Raw genomic sequence first — 25,543 nt, 5'->3', positions numbered from 1 at the left:
AATAGCCCCTCCTTGAGGTTGATATGCTACTGCTATAATTATGGGATCAAAATCATGCATTTCCAGTCAACTTCTTCACAATGTACACCAAGCATAATCACTTTCTTGTCATTAAATTGTTAGGAACATATGATACATATTAGAGATGATCCAATCCATAGGAATCAGGGTCCTACATCTATGGTTGGATCATAGTTTCAATGGAAATCAACAAAACAGTAAACAAAAATGACTATAGACTTAGGAATTATCTATGCAGTGTCTTATTCTAGGGTCTTTAGAATCTTTAGCAGAATAATAACAGGTAGGTCTGCACAAACATCACTTTCAGTTCATAACAAAAACCTATATCAATCTACCTCAGTGCCAAGAAAGCATATAAACCATAGATTTGCAGGAAATAAGAATTTTTATTAATATTTGAGTTACAGTCCATACAACCAGTACTTGCCTGGGCTCTCTCCCCCTATTCAAATGCATCTCATGGATTTAAATAAACCTCCAACAATTTCCCCAACCAATCCAAATGGTTATTTGTCATAACAAATGATTAACAAGGCGGTTTTGGTTATTTCCCACCAAAATGGCACTAGCTGTTGATATTCAAACATTTGAATTAAAAACTCCTATTAAACACCTATCATGACTTCTACCCAAAACTAATGACTCCTAAAGGATTACAATGCTTTATTCAAGAGTTCTATAAACTCTTAATACCATTCCCAATCCTATAACCTTTAAATCCCATATTTGGTCCTATGGTCCTATTAGGCCCATCAGGACAGTTAGCTATTACATTAGGATCATTACAATGAAATGCCATAATTGGCTTTAAAACATCAAAATTGTGTCTATTAGACCCATACATATCCTTGTCATGCCTCCATGGTGTCCTCCAAGTTGTCTTCAAGTCAAGTTCTCCTGCGCCATTAATCTTATTCTCAGATCTAATAATTAAACATGAAAGAATATATCAACAACACATCATAAACACATATAACACCAAGATTATGGACGTGGAAAACTTGGTCAAAGGAAAAACCAAGGTGGGAACACACCCACAATATGAGTATACTCTGTTAGATGTATAAAAATAGTACAATGGGGAATGCACATGCATTTAGACACACTGCTTAGAGCTCACTGCTCAAAAACAAAAAGGGCTACAACCTAGGGAAGGCTCACTCCCTTACAAACATATTTGGATCACATCTAGAAGTAATTAATTAGAAAATAGAATCTCCTCAATGTTGTTTATAGTTTAGGTAAAGAACATAACTACTTTCTCTTCTTCATACTTCTTCTCTGCTTTCGAAAGATCAATACAATATTTGCTCACTCTACATACCTTACACAAGATTATTATATTTATTTATCCATGACATCAACCTTGGAAAGATCAACAAGGTCGGCTCAACAAATATAAAACAATTACAATGATATAGTTGTTGATCAGATACAAATTATCACATACGAACCAAAAAAATGTCAGCTAATGCATAACATGGACCTAAATCATCACCTCTAACATGAAACACCTCCAAGAATTATGCCTTGAACATCCGCAACACACTACAAGCATCCGATTAGCCAAAAACATGAAGAACACTAATATTCTGAGGAAAATCATCAATTACGAGCTCAACAATCAATGCAGACCACCAACATAGAAGGTACATGATCTAGAAACATCCACAAGCATCATGAATTACCATAGCAATATCTGCACCAACACAAATTACTATAATCATTGACATCATCATACCAAACCTTAAGAATACTAACTAGACTGATTGTCGGCCAAAAATCACTTGTGAACCTCCAAAACATGAACCACTTGAATTAAAGATACACATCAACATTCCAAACATTCCTCCAAATCCACAGATCAAGATATTACAATGCGGAGCAATACAGATCAAAATACTAAACACTATCATAATTGACCAATTGAAAAATCAGCTACAACACAAACACGCATAACTCAATCTCTCCATGCGGACCTCTGAGAATTGAACTAATTCATCTATAAACAATCATCAACAAACCCTTTAATCCACAAACTCCAATCTTCACCATACTGAACAAACTAACTCACTAAACTTCACTACATCACTATCATAGATAGAGAAATATGTTGACATCAACGACAACACATCTCTCAAATATCTCTTAAGCACATATTTGCAGCATTCTTCCAACAATTCTAAAATTATATTCTTGGGTACCTATTTGATAGAGATAACACATAATTATGTATAGATCATAGAGTGACCACCAAACTAGTGCAGGAGAACCTACGTATGAAGCCATGAACCAAGAACAAGATGATTTTCTATTTTCCTATAAGGAATGTAATAAGACCCTATGGGTCCTTTTTTGTAATTCAATGTCCTAGGAGTGTGCCAAGTTTGTCCGTGTTTGGGTCAGATTCTCATCTAGGGTCTGGTAGAGAAAATTGAGTCAATAAGGGTCACAATGGTCTAAATTGAGGGATAAAGTGACCACAAGTCTATTTGATTTTCTTTTTATGTTTTAGAATCAAATGTAATCATTTTGGGGGACTTTGATAGTCTAAAGTCTAAGTTGGTTGAATTATGCAAAAGTTGTCATATTGTCAATTTTGTACTTTTTATAAGTTGATATTCTCCAACAATCGATCAATTTAAAAAATAGTTGGAGGAGGTTGTGGTCATTTGGGAGATATCTTTAAAGGTGCCAAACGCCGAAGGATGTAAGTTGGTTGATTTGCAAAGGAAATCAAAGCATTAAGAACTGTTGGAAACTCATAAGAACTGTCTAATTTTTGTTGATTGCATATCGAAGGTGGATTGGCAAGAATGTTCATGACATAGTTCCTATAACTAGATCGTTTTACCTTTGTTTTTCTTTCAGTGTGAAGACTTGAAGTGATCGCTGCCCGATTCTACAAGCAAATCTCTACCGGGTAGCCTAAAACCCTTAAACCCCTAGGGTTTGACTGCAATAATGGGTTTTGGCATATCAATCCTTACCTAAACACTCTGTCATTATAGGAGATGATATGCCACTATATCATATGTTAGTTTCAAAAGCCATTAAGTGGATATAACAGGGCCAAAAGGATGAAGAACTAACCCTAGGTCTGACATCTCTATGTGACAGACCGGTTTGAAGAATGCAGTGCGTGAGAATTGAGTGGAAGAGAATGGAAAAGAGTTTGAATGTGGTAGAAGAGTACTTTAGAGGTCTTTATAAAATTTTATGGTCATTGATGGTCACCCATTAGGAGAACCAAACCAGTTTGTGAAATGCGTTCAGTCAAATAGGTCTAAAAGCCCCTATTAGGTCTGTTAGTGCAGCATTGGTTGGAATATTTGCATGTTGGATCGGTATCGAAAACTGAGATATTGTTGAGAAATCCCAAAAGGGTATCTTAAAATATAAATTTTTTTCTTAGATCCTCAAGGTGTCAAAAGTAATCACTTTATTCCTTCACAAGGAGGCCTAGCAGCAACCGATTTAGCTTGTGGGCGAGTGAGTCAAAATTGATGTTCCGGTGGGTCTAAACCATGAAATCCTATTTCATTTGTGTTAAGGTTTTGTGAGAACACCCCTCCAAGGATCGTTGTATTGAATTGTTCAAGTGGTTCATTCAAACTCTAAAGCCTAGTAGTAGCCCACTCATGTATGCAAGGGTGTGGGTAGTCACACAAGAACTTGAGAAGTGTTAGTTGTTTGTAAGTGGACATAGTGGAGCCTTTGGGTCTTCCAAGGTATTGTTTGGTGTCATTGAGCCATTTCTTGACTTGATGTTGTGTAAGGATCTTTGGAACTTTGTATGCCTTAGAGATTGGTTGGTTCAAGGTTACTTTCTTTCGGTCTATTGCCTCCTTATCATATTGGTATCAGAGTAGGATTTTGAAGATCACTTAGGTGGTGTGGTCTTAGTGTATATGAGAGTAAGAGATTCAAATAGGGGCTGAAAAAATGCCTCCTAAGAGTATATCACAAGATGCGGTGAAGAAGTTGATTGAAGAGATACTTGAGTCCAAGCTTGAAGAATTGAAAAAGACTAAGGATAAGGAAGATGGAAGTGACACTGATGAAGAAGGGGATAAAGAAGATGGGGAATCCTCTAAGTGAGTAGAGGAGATACCTATAGATCAGAGGGTATTTGTAGATGCCTTGAGGTCAATCAATAGGGACACCATTGATGGGTTGCCTATATATAGTGGAAGTATGGAGGCAGAAGAGGCGATAGACTAGATTGAGGCATTGACCAGTCATTTTGAGTACAAAGAAATCTCTAAAGATAAGAGAGTTAAGTTGGCAAAAGAAAGGTTGAAGGGGTCTACTCTTACATGGTGGAACTATGTACAAGGAGAGAGAGTTAAGGAGGGAAAGAGTATGATAACCTCCTGGGAAAGGATGAAGGCTAAAGCCAAGGCACATTTCATGCCCATTGACTATGAAGTGCAGATGTACAAAAAATTGCAAAACCTCAGACATAGAGAGCTTGATGTGAATGCATATATGGAGGAGTTTCATAAACTCATTCTTAGATCAAAGAGACAAGAAGAGGAATCAGAGAAAGTGGCCAGGTACTTGAACAACCTAAGGATGAACATCCAAGATGAGATCAACATCTTCACACCAGAGATAGTGAACAAGTGTTTTCAATTAGCCCTAAGGGAAGAAGAGAAACTAAAAAGAAGAAGTGAGCATGGTAATAGAGGTAAAGGAGGGAGAAGTTTGAGAGGCAGAGGCAGTTTTGGAGGAAGAAGTCCTAACCAAAGGTCTAGTGGTGAGTCTAGCCAAGGAGGGAAAGTTGGGGAATCAAGTAGTAGAGGAGGCTACCATGGGAGAAGACCTAATGGAAGAGGAGGGAAAAATGGACCAGGGAGAGGATCCAAGTTCTCCAGTATGAGATGCTATAACTGCAATCAGATGGGGCACCCGACCTACAAGTGTCCAGAGAAGGCCTCAACTTCTAATGGTGGTGAGAGGGGAACCACTTTGACTCAAGAAGATGCAAGGAGTGTGACATCTCCGGAAGTGAATTTGACATCAGAGATGGGAGATAACCTAATGATCAAGAGGACACTACCCAAGGAACCAGTGAAGACTGAGCCACCCCAAATAAAGGCTTTGTTTAAAGTCAACTGCAAGATTCAAGGTAAGGTTTGTAAAGTTGTCATAGATTCAGGGTCTACTGATAACATTGTATCTTTGGAAGAAGTAAACAAGTTGAACTTGGAAAGGATACCCCATAGTTTTCCATATAGGGTCAGTTGGTTGAACAAAGGGCAACACATACTCATCAATGAACAAGCATGGGTAGAGTTCATTATTGGTGGGTATAAGGTTAAAAATTTTGTGCGACATCCTTCCAATGGATGCTTGCCATCTTTTGGTTGGCAAACCATGGCAGTTTGACAGAAAGGCTCATCATGATGGAGAAAAGAATGCTTACTCTTTCCAAAAGGATGGTGTGACTTTTAGGATACAGTCAGTGGTAGAAGGGGATCCACAACATGTAGGATCTAGTGCGATGATGATAGGGGAAAAAGAATTCCTTGATACACTAAAAGAGGAAGGTGGTGTAGGTTTTTCTTTGATTGTGAATCCCAAGGAAGAAAGGAAGAAGGGTGTGAGTGAGGTAGGACCTAAGGAGGTCAGGGAGTTGCTAGAGAGGTACAAAGGAGTGGTTGTAGAAGACATACCAAACTCCTTGCCACCTATCAGAGATACTAGTCATCAAATTGACCTCATACCAGGAGCAGTACTTCCTAACAAAGTAGCATATAAAATGACCCCACATCAGAATGAAGAGATAGCTAGGCAAATTCAATAACTCCTAGATAAATGGTTGGTGAGAAAGAGCCTTAGTCCATGTGCAGTACCTACTATTTTAACCCTAAAGAAGGATAGGAAATGATGGCTTTGTATTGACTCTAGGGCTATCAATAGGATAACCATCAGATATAGGTTTCCTATTCCAAGGATAGAGGACCTAATGGATTATTTAGGGGGAGCTACCTATTTCTCCAAGATTGACCTCAAGAGTGGGTACCATCAGATAAGGATAAGAGAGGGGAATGAATGGAAGACTACATTTAAAACCAATGAAGGGTTGCATGAGTGCCTTGTGATGCCTTTAGGTATTTCAAATGCCCCTAGAACCTTTATGAGACTAATCAATGAAGTGTTGTAGGAGTTTATAGGGAAATTTGCGGTAGTCTACCTTGATGATATATTGGTGTTCAGTAAGAGCAAGGAGGATCACTTGAAACACTTGGAAGTAGTCTTGAAGAAGCTGTAGGAGCAGAAGTTGATGATAAATTTAGAAAATTGTGACTTCATGAAGCAGGAGTTGGTGTACTTAGGCTTTGTCATCTCTAAGGGTGATTTGAAAATGGATTCTTCCAAGGTAAAGGCTATTTTGAATTGGCATACACCTAAGACAATCAAAGAGGTAAGAATTTCTCATGGTTTGGCAACATTTTATAGGAAATTCATTAGAAATTATAGTGATATTTGTGCACCTATGTTAGAAACCATCAAGGGTGGTGGTAAGGTGAATTTTCTGTTGACCAAAGAAGCAAATAAGAGTTTTGAGTGTTTAAAATAGAAAGTTGCCAAGTATCCAGTCCTAGTATTGCCTTATTTCAATAAGGTCTTCACCATTGAATGTGATGCAAGTGGATTGGCTATAGGATTAGTGTTGAGCCAAGAGGGGAGACCAGTGGCCTTTTTTAGTGAAAGATAAATGAAGAAAATAGGAAGTATTCCTCATATGATTTAGAGTTGTATGCCATGGTACAAGCTCTGAAAAAGTGGAGGCATTACTTGCTTCCTAAGGAGTTTATTGTGTATGTTGACAATCATGCTCTTAGTTTTTTGAATGGACAAGAGAAGCTTAGTCATAGGCATATGAAATGGGTTGAAAGTCTTCAAGCATGCACCTTCATCATCAAGCCCAAGAAAGGGGTAACTAATAAAGTTGCAGATGCTCTAAGTAGGAGGGTGTTGACAGTGCAAGAAGTGCAGTTGCAAAGTATGGGTGTTGAAGCACTCAAAGGATTGTATGAACAGGACTAAGATTTCAAGGAAATATATAAGGTATGCTATGAGTTTGCAAATGATTTTCATGGAGATTTTTCAAGACTACACCTTGCAGGATGATATTTTGTTCAAGGGGTGTTAGTTATGTATCACTAGGTGTTCAATGAGGGATAATGTAATAAAGGAGAAACATAGTGGTGGTTTAGGAGGTCACTTTGGGATAAATAAGACTTTGGACCTAGTTAGGAGATTTTACTTTTGGCCAAAGATGCAGATTGATATCAAAAATTTTGTGGAGAGTTGAACTGTGTGTCAGAGAGAAAAAGGGGTCTCAACCAATGTAGGGTTGTACCAACCTTTGCATGTACCAAGTAGACCATGGGAAAGTTTGAGTATGGACTTTGTGATGGGATTACCCAAGATAAAGACAATTCATGACAATGCGTTTGTTGTGGTAGACAGGTTCAATAAGATGGCTCACTTTATTCCTTGTAAAACCACAAATGATGCTAGCTATATTGCAGGATTGTTTTTCAAAGAAATTGTTAGAATCCATGGGTTGCCTTTGAGTATTGTATCTGACCGGGATAACAAGTTTGTAGGGAATTTTTGGAGAACCTTGTGGAAAAGGTTGGGTACAAATTTGTCTTTTAGCTCAACCTATCACCCTCAAATCGATGGCCAAACTGAAGTTGTGAATAGGTCATTGGGAAATCTTCTTAGGTGTTTGACAAAGGATCATGGCAATAGTTTGGATGTGCTGATACCTCGGGAAGAGTATGCCTATAATGATTCAGCAAAAAGAAGTACAGGTCTGAGTCCTTTTGAGATTGTGTATGGTAGTCATCCAAGAGGATTTTTTGAATTGAGAGATGTCCGGGGGTTGGACAAGAGGAGTGGACATGCTGATGAATTTGCAGGGGCTATGAAAGAGGTGCACCAACAAGTTAGAGATACCTTACAACATAACAATCAAAAGGTTAAAGAAAGAGTGGATCAGAGAAGCATAGATGTGCAACATCAAGTGGGTGACATGGTCATGGTTTATCTTAGTAAGGAAAGGTTGCCCAAGGGAATCCATAGCAAGTTGATGATGAGAAGGATTGGACCTTGTAAAATTTTGGATAAATATGGTCCTAATGCTTACCAAATTGAACTCCCTGATGATATTTCTATTTCGCCTATATTTAATGTGTCTGATCTAACATTGTATAGGATTCCTCCTATAGGAGAATGTGGAGGTGAAATTGTTTAGGAAAGTAAAGAATGGATAAAGCACTTACCACCTAAGGAGACGCCTAATATGGAGTGCATTTTGGACAGTAGGGAAGCCAAGAAAACAAGGCACAAGACCTATTTTGAGCACTTACTTAAATGGAAGGACCTTCTTGACTCAAAAGATACCTAGATGCTAGAGGAAGATATCAAAAAGCAGGGTGGTGATTCGCAGTTGTTGGTCTCTAAGAAGAATTGAGACAAATTTCACCTAGGGAGTATGGTGTAGGAGCACCTACCTATGAAGGCATACACCAAGAACAAGATGATTTTATATTTGCCTAGAAGGAATGTAATAAGACCCTATGGGTCCTTTTTTGTAATTCAATGTCCTAGGAGTGTGACAAGTTTATCAATGTTTGGGTCAAATTGTCATCTAGGGTCTCGTAGAGCAAATTGAGTCAATAAGGGTCACAATGGTCTAAATTGAGGGATCAAGTGACCACAAGTCTATTTGGGTCATTTTTTATGTTTTAGAATCAAATGTAATCATTTTGAGGGACTATGATAGTCTAGAGTTTAAGTTGGTTGAATTATGCAAAAGTTGTCATATTGTCAATTTGTTGTCATGACAGGTTTGCACTTTTTGTAAGTTGTGATTCTCCAACAGTCAGTCAGTTTGAAAAATAGTTGGAGGAGCTTGTGTTCATTTGGGAGATATATTTAAAGTCCCCAAACATGAAGGATGTAAGTTGGTTGATTTGGAAAGGAAATCAAAGCATCAAGAACTGTTGGAAACTCGGAAGAACCGTCTAATTTTTGTTGATTGCATACCAAAGGTGGATTGGCAAGAATGCTCATGGCATAGTTCTTGTAACTAGATTGTTTTACCTTTGTTTTTATTTTAGTGTGAAGTCTTGAAGTGATCGCTGCCCCATTCTACAAGCAAATCTCTATCGGATAGCCTAAAACCCTTAAACCCCTAGGGTTTGACTACAATAATGGGTTTTGGCCTATCAATCCTTAATTGAACACTATGTCGTTATAGGAGATGATAGGCCACTATATCATATGTCAGTTCTAAAATCCATTAAGAGGATACAACAGGGAGAAGAGGATGGAGAACTAACCCTAGGTCTGGCATCTCTATGTGATAGACCGGTTTCAAGAGTGCAGTGCGTGAGAATTGAGTGGTAGAGCACTAGAAAAGGGTTTGAATGTGGTAGAATAGTACTTTGGAGGTCTACATAACATTTCATGTTCAATGATGGTCACCCATTAGGAGAACCAAACCAATTTGTGAAAGACATTCAGTCAAATAGGTCTAAAAGCCCTATTAGGTCTATAGGTGCAACATTGGTTGGAATATCTGCAAGTTGGACCGGTACCAAAAACTGAGCTATTGTTGAGAACTTCCAAAAGGGTATCTAAAAATGTAATTTTTTTTCTTAGATCCTCAGTGTCAAAAGTAATTACCCAATTCCTTCACAGGGAGGCCTAGCAGCAACCGGTTCAGCTTGTGGGCGAGTGAGTCAAAATTGATGTTTCGATGGGTCTAAACCATAAAATCCTGTTTCATTTGTGTTAAGGTTTTGTGAGAACACCCCTCCAAGGACCGTTGTATTGAATTGGTCAAGTGGTTCATTCAAAACCTAAAGCCTAGTAGTAGCCCACTCATGTATTCAAGGGTGTGGGTAGTCACACAAGAACTTGAGAAGTGTTAGTTGTTTGTAAGTGGACATAGTGGAGCCTTTGGGTCTTCCAAGGTGTTGTTTGGTGTCATTGAATCATTGCTTGACTTGGTGTTGTGTAAGGATCTTTGGAATTAGGGATTAGTGATTGAGTTTGTATGCCTTAGAGATTGGTTGGTTCAAGGTTACGTCCTTCTGGTTTGTTGCCTCCTCATCATAAACACATCTTCATTAGTAGATGACAATTGTCTAAGACCATTAACTATTTGTGAAATCCAACCTAATGACCAATATTCCTCTATCAGATTATACAGCTTCATCCAAGTTGAGGAATTGGAGATTTAGCAACATGAAGGATTGAATTTTGTGCACCACTTCTTCATGAACAAACATGTGTTGTTCATCATATGAGGGCCATGATTCAAAACAAAGTCTTTGTTAAGTTCTTGAGTAAATCTAGCAATAACAAGTCATTTCAAAATAAATGTTAACAGTTGACATGGATTACATTTCTCTTGTACCTAATGATTGTGTGTGTTTGTGAATCAAATATCAATGAATTTTCCAATAATTACAATTAACTTTATATTTTCACTATTTCTATGAATATCAACACTTCAAATTTAAATTTTTAATTCTAATGTCTTAACAATCTTCAAACCATCTTCTTTCCTTTTATTTTTGGACTGGTCTTGAACTTTAGAATAGACTTTAACCTCTTTGAATTGACCTTCTTTCCACTCTAAAATAGTCCTATTCATGAAAAAGAATCTCTACCAACTTAACTTTATAAAATAAATATCACAATTTCACTCTCCATGCAATAATGCCACACACAAACAAGAGATCAATACACTTTTTATCCTATGTAAAATGTTGGAAATAAGCCTATCATGACACATTCATATTACAAAATTTGTTCTTTTGATTTTAATGAATTGATGAAAACAAAAAAACAGATTGAAATTTGGAAAGCTACTTCTCACATCACATCCTCACCTGAAAATATCCTGAGAGTGTATAACCAAATAATGAGAAAACCAAATAACCAGAAAAAAATATTGTTTGGCCTTTTCTCTTATTCATATCAGTACCAAAAATCTATGAGGTATTAACTTTGGTCTTCCGAAAATATCGCTGAATATTCTTAGCCGTTCATTTACTTGGACAAGAAGGAAAATATTGCTTAATATTGTTAGCCGTTCCTTTTACTTGGACAACAAGGAAGTCTACGTTTCTCTGATAGTAGAATCTCAAATAATAAGATAATACAATCTCAATCAAAGAATGAACATACATATTCCTTAAGGAAGTGCATTTTTTTTTGGTTGAGAGCTATGTGAGTGACTAATCAATTTAGCTTTTATTATTAGGTAGGTACTGGTGTCTCTATGCTCTTTTTAATTTTTTTGAGTAAATACTCTTATTAGTTTATTTGGAAGTTTTTATTTTATTTTTTGGTTTGTGTGGATAAATGGAAAAAGATAGAGTTGTGTTAAAAATTACACGATCACAAATGTATGGGCATGGACAGTTTAGTTTTTTTTTTATATTATCATTCTCGTTCATAAGATATGTGGATTGGGAAATCTTTTCAAAAATTATTTTTGATCTAAATGTTATGTGATAAAAAAGGTAGGGATGTGGGCAGTTTAAATCTTTTGTTTATTATTGTTATTGTTCATAAAATATGTGGATTGGGAAGCCGTTTCAAAAAGTATCTTTAGGCTCAAAGTTATGTGAACAAAAAGCTAAGGAAGTGATTTTTGTTCAAAAGTTCTCTATATTTCTTGGTTTGCATGGATAAGGGGGAAAAGATAAGAGTTGCGTGTTAAAAATTATGTGATCACAAATGTAAGGACATGGACAGTTTAAATCTTCTTTTATATTATCGTTCTGGTTCATAAAATTTGTGGATCGGGAAGTCATTTCAAAAAATACTTGTGGGCTAAAAGTTATGTGATCAGAAGGGTAGAGACATGGGTAGTTTAAATCCTTTGTTTATTATTGTTATCATTCATAAAATATGTGGATTGGGAAGTCATTTCAAAAAATATTTTTGGGCTCAAAGTTATGTGATCACAAAGGTAAGGAAGTGATTTTTGTTCAGAGTTATGTGAGTGATTGTAATCAATTTCACTTTTATTATCAAGTGCTTACTAATATATGCTCTTTAAAGTTTTTGGGTAAATATTCTTACTAGTTTATTTGAAAGTTTATGTATTTCTTGGTTTGTATGAATAAGTGGAAAAAGATAGAGTTGCATGTTAAAAATAATGTGATCACAAATGTAAGGACGTGAACGGTTTAAATCTTTTTTTATATTATCGTTCTGGTTCATAAAGTATGTGGATAAAAAGTATTTTTGGGTTAGAAGTTTTGTGATCACAAAGATAGGGATGTGAATATTTCAAATCTTGTTTTTTATTATTATTGTTTTGATCCATAAAATATTTGGATTGGAAAGTACATTCAAAAAATACTTTTGTGATCAATAATGTGATTCAACAAATATGGTGCACATGGACCTCCTATTCTTGAACAATATCTACCTCTTATGTGTTGACATTAACTTGTTTCCACCATACATATCTACAAATTTTAATCAAATATTGTCTTATATAATTTACATGACTCCTCACTCAACTTTTTAGGACCACATTTACCAAGTGTACCTCCATACTTGTATGAAATAATAGCACCTTCAATAATATTTGAGTGTTTGTATCCCTTGCTATGTGGCAATATAATTGTTTAGTGTCAGCATGGCATGTTCACTTCTATGTCAATATTTATTAAAGCTGGGGTGCAAGTCATTATCAGGCCCTTCCTCTCCCCTTTGACTCACAAACTTAATCTCATAAATTGACTCTCTAGATAGTAAAGAAAATAAAGGTCTTCCAAAAAAATCTGTAGGTTTTAACTATGTTGTAATATAATATTAATGTCTCATGCCCAAATTTACCCCAGGCAAAAAAAACAACCACCAATTTTCTTATAGAAAAGTGTGCCTGACTAAACTACTCTACCATACTTGACATAATATTAGCTATATACATATTGTATGCATTAGAAGATGCTTCTCATGTAGTATCATCGAAGACATGTTAGCCAAGAGTGGGATTTTAGGAAGATATATCAAGCGAGTAGGTTGAATCCCTCCCATGCACACTAAAATGATATAGTGGATCTTGCAACTAGGTTTCTCGAATGAACATTCATGTTGATTGACCAAACAAAAGACTTCTTATATAAAATAGGCCTATGATAAGGGTAATAGTTGCTAACCTTGAAGTTGACTCCTATAATAATTACTATACTAGGAATGAAGCTCTTTTGATTATAAAATTAGTACAAAATATGGCTACCCTAATAATCATTTCAATTACTAACTTTACTAAGTTGCCCAAGCAGATATTTATTTTAATGGTGATATTGGAAAATAATATTGTCTCCTTAGAGATATCATTAATAATACTAGTATCTTTATATTAGTATACTGCTCGACCAAACCCAACATTATTAGTAATGTTTTACTTGATAACTCAAGGAATCAAGGGATAATTTGCCTTAACTATGGTTATTCTCAATGTCAATACTAGTGTTAGTGCCAATTTAACATTAATGATGATATTTATTTTAGCTTTTCATTATGTTAGTGTAGTGTTGTAAATTGTATACCCTTTACAATTTCATACTTTATTTGGCACCTAGTTTAGTGTTCTTCATCATAGATCATTTTAAGCCCATTTACGTCTTATGCTACCCTATAATTTAGCTATTAATCCCATAACTTAATCATTATCAAATACTAATTTTGAGACTAGGCCCTATGTTTTGGACATTGGTCCACTTTGATTTGTCTTATTTTAATCCCTTTTAAGTGGACATGGATGCATAATACCCTAGTCCCTCCAAAAGGGGCTCACATTTAAATATTTACAATTGTTGACCTCCATCATTTGTGATTCAATCTCAATCTTTGTATTTGATCTTTGATTATTGCCCTACAATAAAAATACCTTGTGGTCCATATATAAAGCACATCTTCTATCATTCATAAAGTCTAATAAATTCTAACAAGCCTAGCAATTCTAAGATTATCAAGCAAGCACTACAATTCCGAGTTATCAACATATTGAGTAGTAGGCTACAAACAATCTACATTTAAGTATGGATTCATGTTTGTCATATTATTTTATTGTCATGTTATTGCATTAACATTCATAAGACTTAAAAAAATAGAATTATATTACCACCTTTATGTGAAATTCCATGAGAAGGTTTCATACCTAAGATATTATCATTTCATTATGGTTTTGCCTCTTTCTTCCCTAGGAGGCACACTCTTTTCTCTTATCATAGCTATTGTGGAGGTGGGACCACCAACATGAGGTTTGACTTAGGTAGGCCCCTATACAACACAACCATTCTTCCACAATTTCTCATGTGTGTGGGTTCAAATTCAACAATGAAAATGGTATAGGAGTGTAGAGCAAACTATTACAGGTTGCAAAAGACTTTGAACAATTAAAAAATCCTATACTAATTTACTAAGTTCCCTTGTTCTACTATTTTGGGTTTAAGTTTTGGGAGAAACCATTTCATAGCCTCTTGAATGCATTTCATCTCACCTCTATCAATTTACGACACCTTTAGACTACGACACCTAGAAACTTTTTCTTGCACTTTTTCCTTTAGTTTTTAGATCCAGATGCCTCTTTATATCTCTCTTCTAGATCTAACTTACCATGTCTATTAATCTTTCTATAGTATGTTGTTATTATGGAAATATATCATTTTTCTATAATGAACCTTAGATCTTATACAAACACCTCACAATCTCAATTCCATTGCAAGAAACGAATAGAATCCCCACATTCATCTCTCCTATTAGGATTTTAGCTAGACCTATTCATGTTCTAGTGAACTATATAATTAAAATTTGAGATCTTAGTTTGTGTTCATATTCCCAAGATCTCATTTTCATACATATCATTTTGGTGAATCCGACATGATACACCACTTTTGATTTTCATTAAATTACTTGCTTCAATTTGATCTAATTTGTTAATTAGAAAGCTACATTGATTCATTGATTAGACATTTCTATTGCATATGTGGCATATTCTATAGTTTAAAAAAATAGATTTGTTTCATTAAATATCTCACTGTGTGCTCAATTAGTTGATATTATCATTAGTTCTAAAATGAAGATATTTCATACATGTGCTCATGGTGGTTTATTTATTTTTGTCACTTTGTCCCTCTTATGAAATTCCTCCTGCCCATAAGGATATTTTGATGCAAGAGAATGACATCACTGGCCCCTTTCTTAATGCTCTCCCTTCTGGAGATGAAGCATTGATGAATCATGCTTGTCCCTCTTCCAATTTTTTTCTTATTGATGAGGGCATTCCAGTGCAATAAGATGATATCATTAACACTTCTCTCAATGATCACTCTCTTAGGGATGAAACATTGAAGGGTGTTTATGATTCTTCTCCTAAAATCTACCTCTCTGCAAGAGGAATTTTTTTTAGACATTTACAAACCTCTTGAATCCAATCGCAGCCTCAGATCTAACCCAACAAGCTCTAATTTTAATCTACAACAAAAAGCCACAAATCCAAAACTTTGAAAATGCTCAAAAAAACTCTCCAATGGAAAACCAATGACACTCTATTAGCTTTAATACTATGTAAGATTGGGTTACGAAGGTAACCACCTAAGATCTAGAAGCCTTATGAAAAGCACAAGAACAAGAGAGAAACAATGTGACATGAATAAAATGTATTCCCATCAATGATCCAAATAGAATCTATGAAATATATATAGGAGACTCCTTGGTTATATAGGAAAAGGTGAGAACATAGGTGTGCATAAGATTATGACAAGTTTCATAATATTATGACACACTAAATAAAGTGAAAATATATCATCCCACCTAAAGTGGAAAAAAGATAGCGTAATAACACCAATAAAGGTGGATCACCCACCTAAGGTGGAAAGTAAACCATGAAAGGTGGATATGATAATGTGATAAAATCATTAAAGGTGGATACCCCACATAAAGTGGAAACAATAACATGATAACATCACCTAATGTGAAGATGCTCCAAAAAACTCCTATGTGGTCCCTAAGTAAGCTTAAGTGATGCGTAATTAGGACCTAGGAGAAGGTACAAGACTTACAATTACACCAAAAGATTCAAAGAACTATAATTTTTTATGTAATTATGTACAACTGAACACTTCATACTGAGATTGATATAATTCAAGAAGTGGAAATTGATTAGAGTAGTTTGCATGCATCGGTGTTGGTATCAGGCATGATTATATGCTTTCTCTTCTTATGCTAAATGTGGTATTTTAACATTATGGTTAGGAACACTTCAATTTGGTGCTTAAAATGAATGTAGTGTCTTGAGGGTGTATTAGTCCCCCATCGATGTTGTCTTGTAGATGCAGTGGAATTCGAGTGAATTTGGGTAGGATTTGAGTGTTTTGTGATGTTTTGGACTTGTTTTAGACAACAAGAATGACCTTGCAAAGTGTCCCAATCTGGTTTCTCGGTAATTGGGACTTTGTCTAAGAGTATTGGAAGTGAATTAGGAATTTTAGGAGTGGATTGGATATGATTAGGGTCCACCTGATTCCCATTTATGCTTGTAGAGGTCACCTAGTGACCCAAAGACACTTCTACATATCGTATCTCCAACCTTTTTGTTGTTTTGTCTCATTTCAAGTGTCGTCTATGTATTTGGACATCACTAGTGTTCTCAAGGTGTTTAAGAGTCCTAATTTTCCATCTATAAATCTCAATACCCTATACATTGGTGTGGACGGAGGATGACAGTGCTGGTTTACTGGTCCTGGAGGACACTAACACAAAAAGTGGACTAATGCATGAGTTGATGACACTTTCATGAGCAGAGGACTAGGGTGCACTATGCTAGTGTGCTCTAGGAGCACTAGTGTCTTGACATGAAATTCAGGATCTTGGTTGACACCTTTGTTTGGCTTATATGTCCAATAATGTTTCCTAGTGTTCGAAAGGTCCATTTGTCCAAGTCAAAGGCATGTTTCATGACTAGTAGTGTTGAGGAAACATTTGAGACATCTATTGATTGTTTAGACAAATTTTGACTAATGTCAATGGCATTTGGGTGCATGTTTAAATCCTTGTCGAAGCCCATCGGTGACACTTAGCACCTAGTAGAAGGTCTCATTTGTTGAATCTAATCTTGTAACTTAAGGGAGGGTCTTGTATGAGTCCAATCGCCTTTTTTACCTTTCCTTAGGTGTTTGGAGGATTTAACCTATGTTCAATTGATGTTCCTTGTGTTAAGTCTTTCACTTGTGTAGTGACTCATGTGGACAAGTTGTCATAAGTTGGCGATTTGGGCTATTGTTCTTCGTTGAGATGCATGCATTGATCTCAATCACTTCAAAAAAAAAATGAGAGATATTAAGATACCTATATTAAATAAGTTGTTATTTGTTATAAATAAGTCTTAATACTTTTTAGAGCATTTAAGATATCTATATAAATTCTATTAAATATTTAATTAGAGCATTAAATATACAATATTATAGAACATATGAACAACTCTTGAAATCTTCTTCCTTAAATTACATATTATTTATTCACGAACCCTTATAAATTTTTTTTCCCTAAACACATGTATTATTTACCGATTAAATAAATCTTAAAACTTTTTAGCTCACATATAAGATATCTATATTAATTCTATTAAAAATTTAATATGAGTCTTAAATATACAACATTATAGAAAAAGTAGACAACTATTAATCCTCTTCTCTATTTTATGTATTATTTATACATAACCCATTATTAAATCCTCTCCCAAAACCTATGTATTATTTTCTCATTAAATAAATTTTAATATTTTTTGGAGTATTTAAGACACCTATATAATTCTTTAGATATTTAATAGGAGTCTTAAACATGCAACACTATAGAAAATGAGGACAATCATCTTCTCTAATTTATGGATTATTTATTCATGAGCAATTATTAAATCCTCTCTGCAAACTTATGTATTTTTTGTTTTTGTTACCCACAGAAGGTATCCCCGCGACCCAGCCCAGCGCCCAACCTGCCTTACCTTGGTCTTACATTTTTGCCAAGTTGGGGTCAAGGCAGGGTGAGTTGAGGCAAAAACTAATCCTCTGGGGCCACGTGGAGCTTTGCAAGGGGACCCACCCTAGGCATGGCTGAGCAAACTTATGTATTATTAACTCAGTGAATAAGTCTTAATATTTTTTTAGATTATTTAAGATATCTATACTAATTCTTATAACCATTTAATAAGAGCCATAAATATGCAACACTATAGAACATGTAGACAACTATAAAATCCTCTTCTCTAACTTATGTATTATTTATTCATGAACCAGTATTATATTCTCTCCCTAAACTACCAAATCCTTTTCTCTAATATATGTATTATTCTTCATATTTGAAATTTAATTTGATAAATAAGAAAAGATGAAATTAAATTGGATAAAGGGTCAAATGGTGGTTCGAACTATGTTGAGCTTGTCGTCCACATTACCCAATGACACATAAGCTTAATCGTACTCGTATGGACTATGTTGTGCTAGTCTTCCACGTCACCTAATGACAAATCAATTTGATTCGACTTGTGTAGACTATGTTGCATTGGTCTTCCACACGTTAGCTTAATTTGACTTGTGCAAACTATGTTGTACTGGTCCTCCATGCCACTCGATGACATGTCAACTTAATTTGACTCATATGAATTATGTTTTGCTAGTCCTCCACATGTCAGCTTAATTTTACTCATGGAGACTATGTTGCATTGGTTCTCCACATCACTCAATGACATGTTAGCTTAATCCAACTCGTGTGGACTATGTCGTGTTGGTGCTTCATATGTTAGCTAAATTTGACTCCTGGAGACAATTGTGCACTAGTTTTCCACATCACATGATGACACGTCAGCTAAATCCAACTCATACAAACTATGTTATGTTGCTCCACATCAGCTTAATCTGACTTGTGTAGACTATGTTGTGCTCGTCCTTCATACATCAAGTTAATTTGACTCGTGCAAACTATGTTACATTGTCTTCCATGTCACCGAATGACATGTTAGTTTAATCTGACTCGTATGGACTATGATGTGTTGGTCCTCCACAATTAAGTTAATTTGACTCGTGCAAACTATGGGCCGCAGCTAAACAAGGTCCGAAAAGTCACGATTTCCGCATAACACAGAGGTTAATCGAAAATTACAGATCTTGGCACTGTTCTTGGTAGAACTCGCTGTGTCTTTCATTTTTCGGAAAAGTGTGTAACACGAAGGTTAGTGAGCCCTTTTGGAGCCGGTTTAGCCGCATCTAGCCATTGGTCCTCCACATTGCCCAATGACACATCAGCTTAATCTGACTTGTGTGTGCTATGTTGTGCTCCTCCACATCACCTAATGACACATCAGCTTAATCTGACTTGTGTGTGCTATGTTGTGCTCTGACTAGTGGAGACTATTTCGTGCTGGTCCTTCACGTCATCCGATGGCATGTCAGCTTGATCCGACTCATGCAGACTATGTTGCGTTGGCTCTCCATGTCACCCAATGACACGTCAGCTCGATCCGACTCATGCCCAGAAATGTACAAAAAAAAAAATGAGCAGAAATCCTTGAAACTGTCGGTTCAACATTGCGGAGTGCGGGAGACTATTTGCATTGAAAAGGAGGACCATGTGAGAGGCGAGGACTTGTTTTGGAGTGAGGAGCCTTTTGACACCATCCACATCTTTTTCGTCTCTACGAATAATATGTCTCCCCGTTGCTACGCAAACCTGTGAAAGGAACCCAAATAGCTTTTCTTGTCTCCAAATCACGGCTTTAGTCCTCTGTTCCCACCAGAATACTGAGTCACGTGCACCACCACTGGAACAGACGAGAGGTTTTAATCATTTACTGCAACCAGCGAATTGCTCGTGTTCTGATTAGAGAAACACAAAATTTCCCAACGGTCGTTTTCGTTGGCCGTTTTCCAGTCTGATGGAGTAAACGCGTGGGCCACTATATGGTGCCCTCGTGCTTGACCACATTGTGGCTCAGCTCACTTCCTGCGCCTGACCGGAAGTTTCTACAATCCAATTGACTGTCGTAACTTCAAGTTTAACGATACTGTAGGAGAGAATTTCGGCTATAAATGCCCAAACTCAAGAATATAGGATAAAAGGAATGCCCAGTTGCAGAATTTGAGCCAAACACTATTGAGTTTTCAGGTTTCATCTGTTTCTGTAGCTTTCAGGTTTCATCTGCTAATGTTCAAATAATCAAACATATTGACCGTTGAACCGTTATTCATTAAACTGCGGCTGCCTGCCCCCACCAAGAAAACTTGCCTGGAAAATAAATCGGAGCAGCACTTTGGACCCCCAAGCTTTCAGCTTTTCCATGTGACTCCAATCGCACAGTCAGGCTCCTCCCATTGCATTCCCACTGACAGTGACAGCACACAAGACCTTGCTTTCAATCTCCCCCTATATAATCACCCCTTCCCAATCCCTCATCACCACTACCATTTCCCATATATCTCCTCACCCGCTTTAATTTCTCACCACATATTTGCCCTCACGTCGACAGGTCAAGATCATCCTTGCCCAACACAAAGATGGAGCACTTGCCCAAATGCGCTGCGAATTTCACCCCTCTGTCGCCGCTCAGCTTTTTAGACAGAGCAGCACAAGTATACGCAGACCGAGCCTCGATAATCTACGGAGACCTTCGTTTCACCTGGTCCCAAACGAAGGATCGGTGTCTCCGTGTGGCGTCCTCTCTCTCCCAGTACGTTGGGAGAGGAGACGTGGTATCTGTGGTAGCCCCCAATGTCCCAGCGCTCTACGAGATGCACTTCGCGGTGCCCATGGCCGGAGCAGTTCTCAACACCATCAACACCCGCCTCGACCCCCGCAACGTCGCCCTCATTCTCTCCCATTCCCAAGCCAAGCTCTTGTTCGTCGACTACCAATTCCTCCCTCTGGCCGAACAGGCCCTGAGCATGCTCAACCGGGAAACGAAGCCCGAATTGGTCCTCATTCACGACGACCCGTCCCACACCTCCGGCGACATGATGACGTACGACGATCTGGTGCGACGGGGAGACCCGCAGTTCGAGGGATTAGGACCACTTGACGAGTGGGACTCCATTGCGCTGAATTATACCTCGGGAACAACATCGGCTCCCAAGGGTGTCGTCTACAGTCACCGTGGTGCATATCTGAGCAGCCTGGCGATTCTGTTGCTGTGGGAAATGAGGACGGAGCCGGTTTACTTGTGGACGCTTCCTATGTTCCACTGCAATGGCTGGACTTTCACCTGGGCACTTGCGGCACGAGGAGGAACCAGTGTCTGCATTCGCAATACCACCGCCACTGAAATATTCTCCGCCATTGCAGACCACCGGGTGACTCATCTCTGTTGCGCACCCATTGTGTTCAACATAATTCTCAACTCGGAGCCGCAGGTGAAAGCCCGAATGGGTGTGCCGTTGGCGCACCCGGTTGACATTCTGACCGGCGGTGCACCGCCGGCTCCGGCGGTTGTGACGAAAATGGAAGCCATGGGGTTCAAAGTAACTCATGCTTATGGACTGACAGAAGCCACGGGTCCTGCGTTGGCTTGTGAGTGGAAGAGTGAATGGGACGGGTTACCTGAGTCCCATCGGGGTAACCTCAAAGGAAGGCAAGGAGTGGGTGCTCTGAGCCTGGATAGCGTGGATGTGAAGGACCCGGATACCATGATGAGCGTTCCCCGGGACGGAAAGAGCGTGGGGGAGATTATGTTAAGAGGTAGTGGGCTCATGAAAGGATATCTCAGGGATTCCAGCACTACCGAGAAGGCTTTTTCCGGCGGGTGGTTTCATACGGGTGACGTGGGTGTGATCCATCCTGATGGGTATGTGGAGATTAAGGACCGGTCGAAGGACGTGATCATTTCTGGTGGGGAGAATATCAGTAGTGTTGAAGTGGAATGCGTTCTGTATACTCATCCTTCGGTCACTGAGGCTGCTGTCGTTGCAATGCCTCATCCTTACTGGGGTGAGACTCCTTGTGCTTTTCTTAACACTAAGGAGAAGGTTAAGGAAGAGGAGATTATCTCCTTCTGTAGAGACAAGCTTCCTCATTATATGGTTCCCAAGGCAGTCAAGTTCATGGAATTGCCCAAAACCTCCACTGGCAAAATACAGAAGTTTTTGCTCAGAGAACTAGCCAAGAAAGTTTCCCCAACTTCGGGAAAACTCAGTAGGCCTAAAATGAAACAGCAGCGTAAAAGCTCAGATGACCATGGTAGCAATTATGTTGTTGCACGGTCAAGGCTTTGAAGGAGAGAGATTGACTGGGTGTTTCTAGTAAAAGCCCTTGTCAGATTAGTAGATATGGTGGTGGTGTTGTACAGATCAATTGTGTGCCTGCCTGGTTTAGATCCAAAAAGCTTTTGAAGTTTAATAGTGTCCCTAAATAAAACAAAATTAGATTATGTATTGTACAGGAGGGTTGTCAAGAAATATCTATAATACGATGAGTTTTGGAAGCTTTTATGCTTTTTGTCGCCAGTGAAATCAAGATTACATGGTCACGATAAGGATAACCGGATTTAAATGGAGTCAGCATGATATGATTAACGAATTCTTACAGTGACATTCTTACAGGAAAATATAAGATTAAGTCATGTGTGTCTGAATTATACAATTTGATAAATAAAAAATACATAATGTAAGCATGGGGCTTCACTTAGTGAACCTAGGTTATAACACATGCATTCGTGGTATACTAAAGAATCCCTCTATTTTCAAAAAATATTTCTCTGAACTCAATTTTTGTCACCCCCTCCCAATACTCAACCCAAATTAAAAGCCCCTTATTTTCACCAAATATTGTATTTTTTCATAGCAAAATTAAAACCCCCCTTATTTTCACCGATAGGCAATATATTGCACCCTCATTTTAAGGATATTAAACCCCCCAATATGAATGCACGTGATATAATATTTTGTACCCAATGAAGCCCCCGTGAACCAAAGTAGGACAAATTTTTGTTTTAAAATTTAAAACAATTGATTTCAAGAAGAAAAATGCAAAATTTAAGACTTGATAAATTTTACTTTTATGATAAATTAAATCGAAATATATATTTCAAAAAATACAAAATACTATGTATAAGATAAATAAGAAAGGAAACATATTAGAAACATTAATGTTATAAACCTACCAATTCCTCCTACAATATCAGTTCTAAGTCCCATAAATTTTTGAACTAATTAGGTAGTGTTCAATCCCTACCAAGAATTTAAGTGTCAATGATAATGTTGTTTAGAAAATAACATAAATATACCTTTCAATATTACTAAAAGTGTGGATGTGCACACAAATATACAAAATATTTCATTTAAGACTACAATAATAGGGTGAAACAAATATTATTTCCAAACCTCTACTAAAAGTGATACTCATTTATTAATTGCATCATGATCAATTATCCTTTTTACCAACATCGATAGATTGATATCAATCTCAATCTATCGATCAAGTTTTTGAGTAAGGGTAAATAAATTTTTGAAGGGACTCAAAAACCTATTTACAAGAAGCTATTAGAAAGATACACACAATCAACCAGTTGTTAACAACTAATAAAAAAGCGGACACACACCGGCAACGAAGGGATAAGAACATAAAAAAAAGATAGCACAACCACAAGAAAGCACAACTACTAGAGATCTTTGAGGGCCTCAACAACTTCAACCTCCAATTGATTAATATTTTGATACATATTGTTCATATCCTGCACATCGATTTTGCCCTGCTTAGCAGACTTCTTTATGTTGCCTTGTGTGTGCAAACATGGACCCTTCTCAACAATCACCTAATTACCCTTACCCAGACTCTCCAAATCCACATAAGCACCATAAAAAAATTTAGCAACTTGAAGCTTCTACCATTTATCTAGAAGACATTTAATACTTTCAACACTATTATGAATAGTTGTGTAACTCATATTGATCAGATTAACCAAGTTATTGTGCACCTTCTTCATCTTGATTTCCAACCAAGCAATCCATCCCTCATAGTCATTTTTCATACTATTCACATCTTTACCAACATTCTCAAGAATAACAAGCATTTTTCTCTATTCCTCCTTAGACCCAGAAGTACCTTCTGGACCTTGAATAGACACAATGTTACACAATTTTACTCTATTGATCAAGTTGGTATTGGGTTGAAATGGATTACTAATTTGATATTAATAAGGTGTATAACAAGTTAAATAGACCTTTAAGAGATATTTTTTATTAAAAAATATATTGTCTTACTTATTTTGTTTATGCTTTGCCTCTTAATAGTTTGATTTAAATTTCCCCAAGATTAGATTAGAATGCACTAGCTTATATACAATATTATAAGATATAATTTGTTGTCACTTATCATTTTAATTATTCTTACACAAATATATAGTTTGATTTTTATTTTTTTTCCTTCTTGAAGTTAATTGTTTTAAATTTTGAATGTTTATCTAATTAAACTTAGATTTTTTCTTGAGATACTCTCGATTGCATTCACTATAAAAATTTACACACATAATAGTTTTTAAACTTAAATAAAATCATAAATAAATTTAAATTTATAATCATTTTAAAATTAATATATAAAAATGAAGTAGAATATATTACTATTTATTCCTAATTTTCTTAAGAAATAATAGACATAAAAATAACTTCTAAGATTATATTACATGTACATAGGTGGTAAGAAGACATACATGCTAGTCAACTAACTTTTGGTTGTCACTAAGTTGTAGGGGGTAAAAACAAGGCCACTATTATCTCTCTAGATGAACTTAGCTAGCATTTTTATAGTACTTCATGAATTTATAATCCCAATGAAGGTTACTTTGGTCCTAATCTAAGTACTTCTCTACTACCAACCAAGTAGCTCAATAAAAACACTCACATAATCTATTTGAAATTTTACTCATTTTCAATATTTTATTCTTAATAAAAAAACTTAAATTTTTTTTATTTACACATATGCAAATGTAAGAATATTATTCTCGGTTGATAATCACAATGGAAAGTAAATGTAAAAAAACTACGTAAACTAATTTGATAATCTAAATTAGGATGTATTAATTTATAACAAAAAATAAATAAATATGTGTAGTGGAGGAAATTTGTCACCTCAAAGATGATAAATCCAAGAGGACAAACTAATCCTCTAGTACCTCATAGATTTGGGACACCAGCACATTACGCTATCATCATGTATGAACGAGGTATAGAGACCGTACAAAAATTCTCAAAAAATGACTAAAATACTAAATAAACAATGCGAAAAATGAAATAAATAAAATGTTATGGAATATGAAGTGATTAAATAAGGTTAATGAGAACAAAAAGAAACTTACAGTTGGCCCACAATTTAAGCCTCACGCAAGAAGATAATTCTTTCACCATTTCTAGCCTACACACAAGCGAGAAGGAAAAATGTTGGGGTTGTGTTTTGGAGTCTGCCTAAGTCAAACCCTCATTTT

The 25,543-nt window shown here is 36.5% G+C and overlaps 1 protein-coding gene across 1 annotated transcript; it reads left to right on the top strand.

The window, feature by feature from the left end:
- The first annotated feature begins 20,549 nt into the window (after window positions 1-20,549).
- LOC131041563 (trans-cinnamate:CoA ligase, peroxisomal) lies at window positions 20,550-22,554 on the top strand. The gene has a single exon (XM_057974687.2). The coding sequence runs from the start codon at window positions 20,631-20,633 to the stop codon at window positions 22,338-22,340; it is 1,710 nt and encodes a 569-aa protein (XP_057830670.2). The 5' UTR covers window positions 20,550-20,630; the 3' UTR covers window positions 22,341-22,554.
- Window positions 22,555-25,543: the final 2,989 nt, after the last annotated feature.

The sequence above is a fragment of the Cryptomeria japonica genome, chromosome 8 (assembly GCF_030272615.1).
Source record: "Cryptomeria japonica chromosome 8, Sugi_1.0, whole genome shotgun sequence".
NCBI lineage: Eukaryota > Viridiplantae > Streptophyta > Pinopsida > Cupressales > Cupressaceae > Cryptomeria > Cryptomeria japonica.
This window is presented reverse-complemented; position numbering and strand designations above follow the sequence as displayed.

What these genes read in the sequence shown, in the direction of transcription:
- LOC131041563 (XM_057974687.2), top strand. Translation starts at nt 20,631, where the DNA reads ATGGAGCACTTGCCCAAATGCGCTGCGAATTTCACCCCTCTGTCGCCG.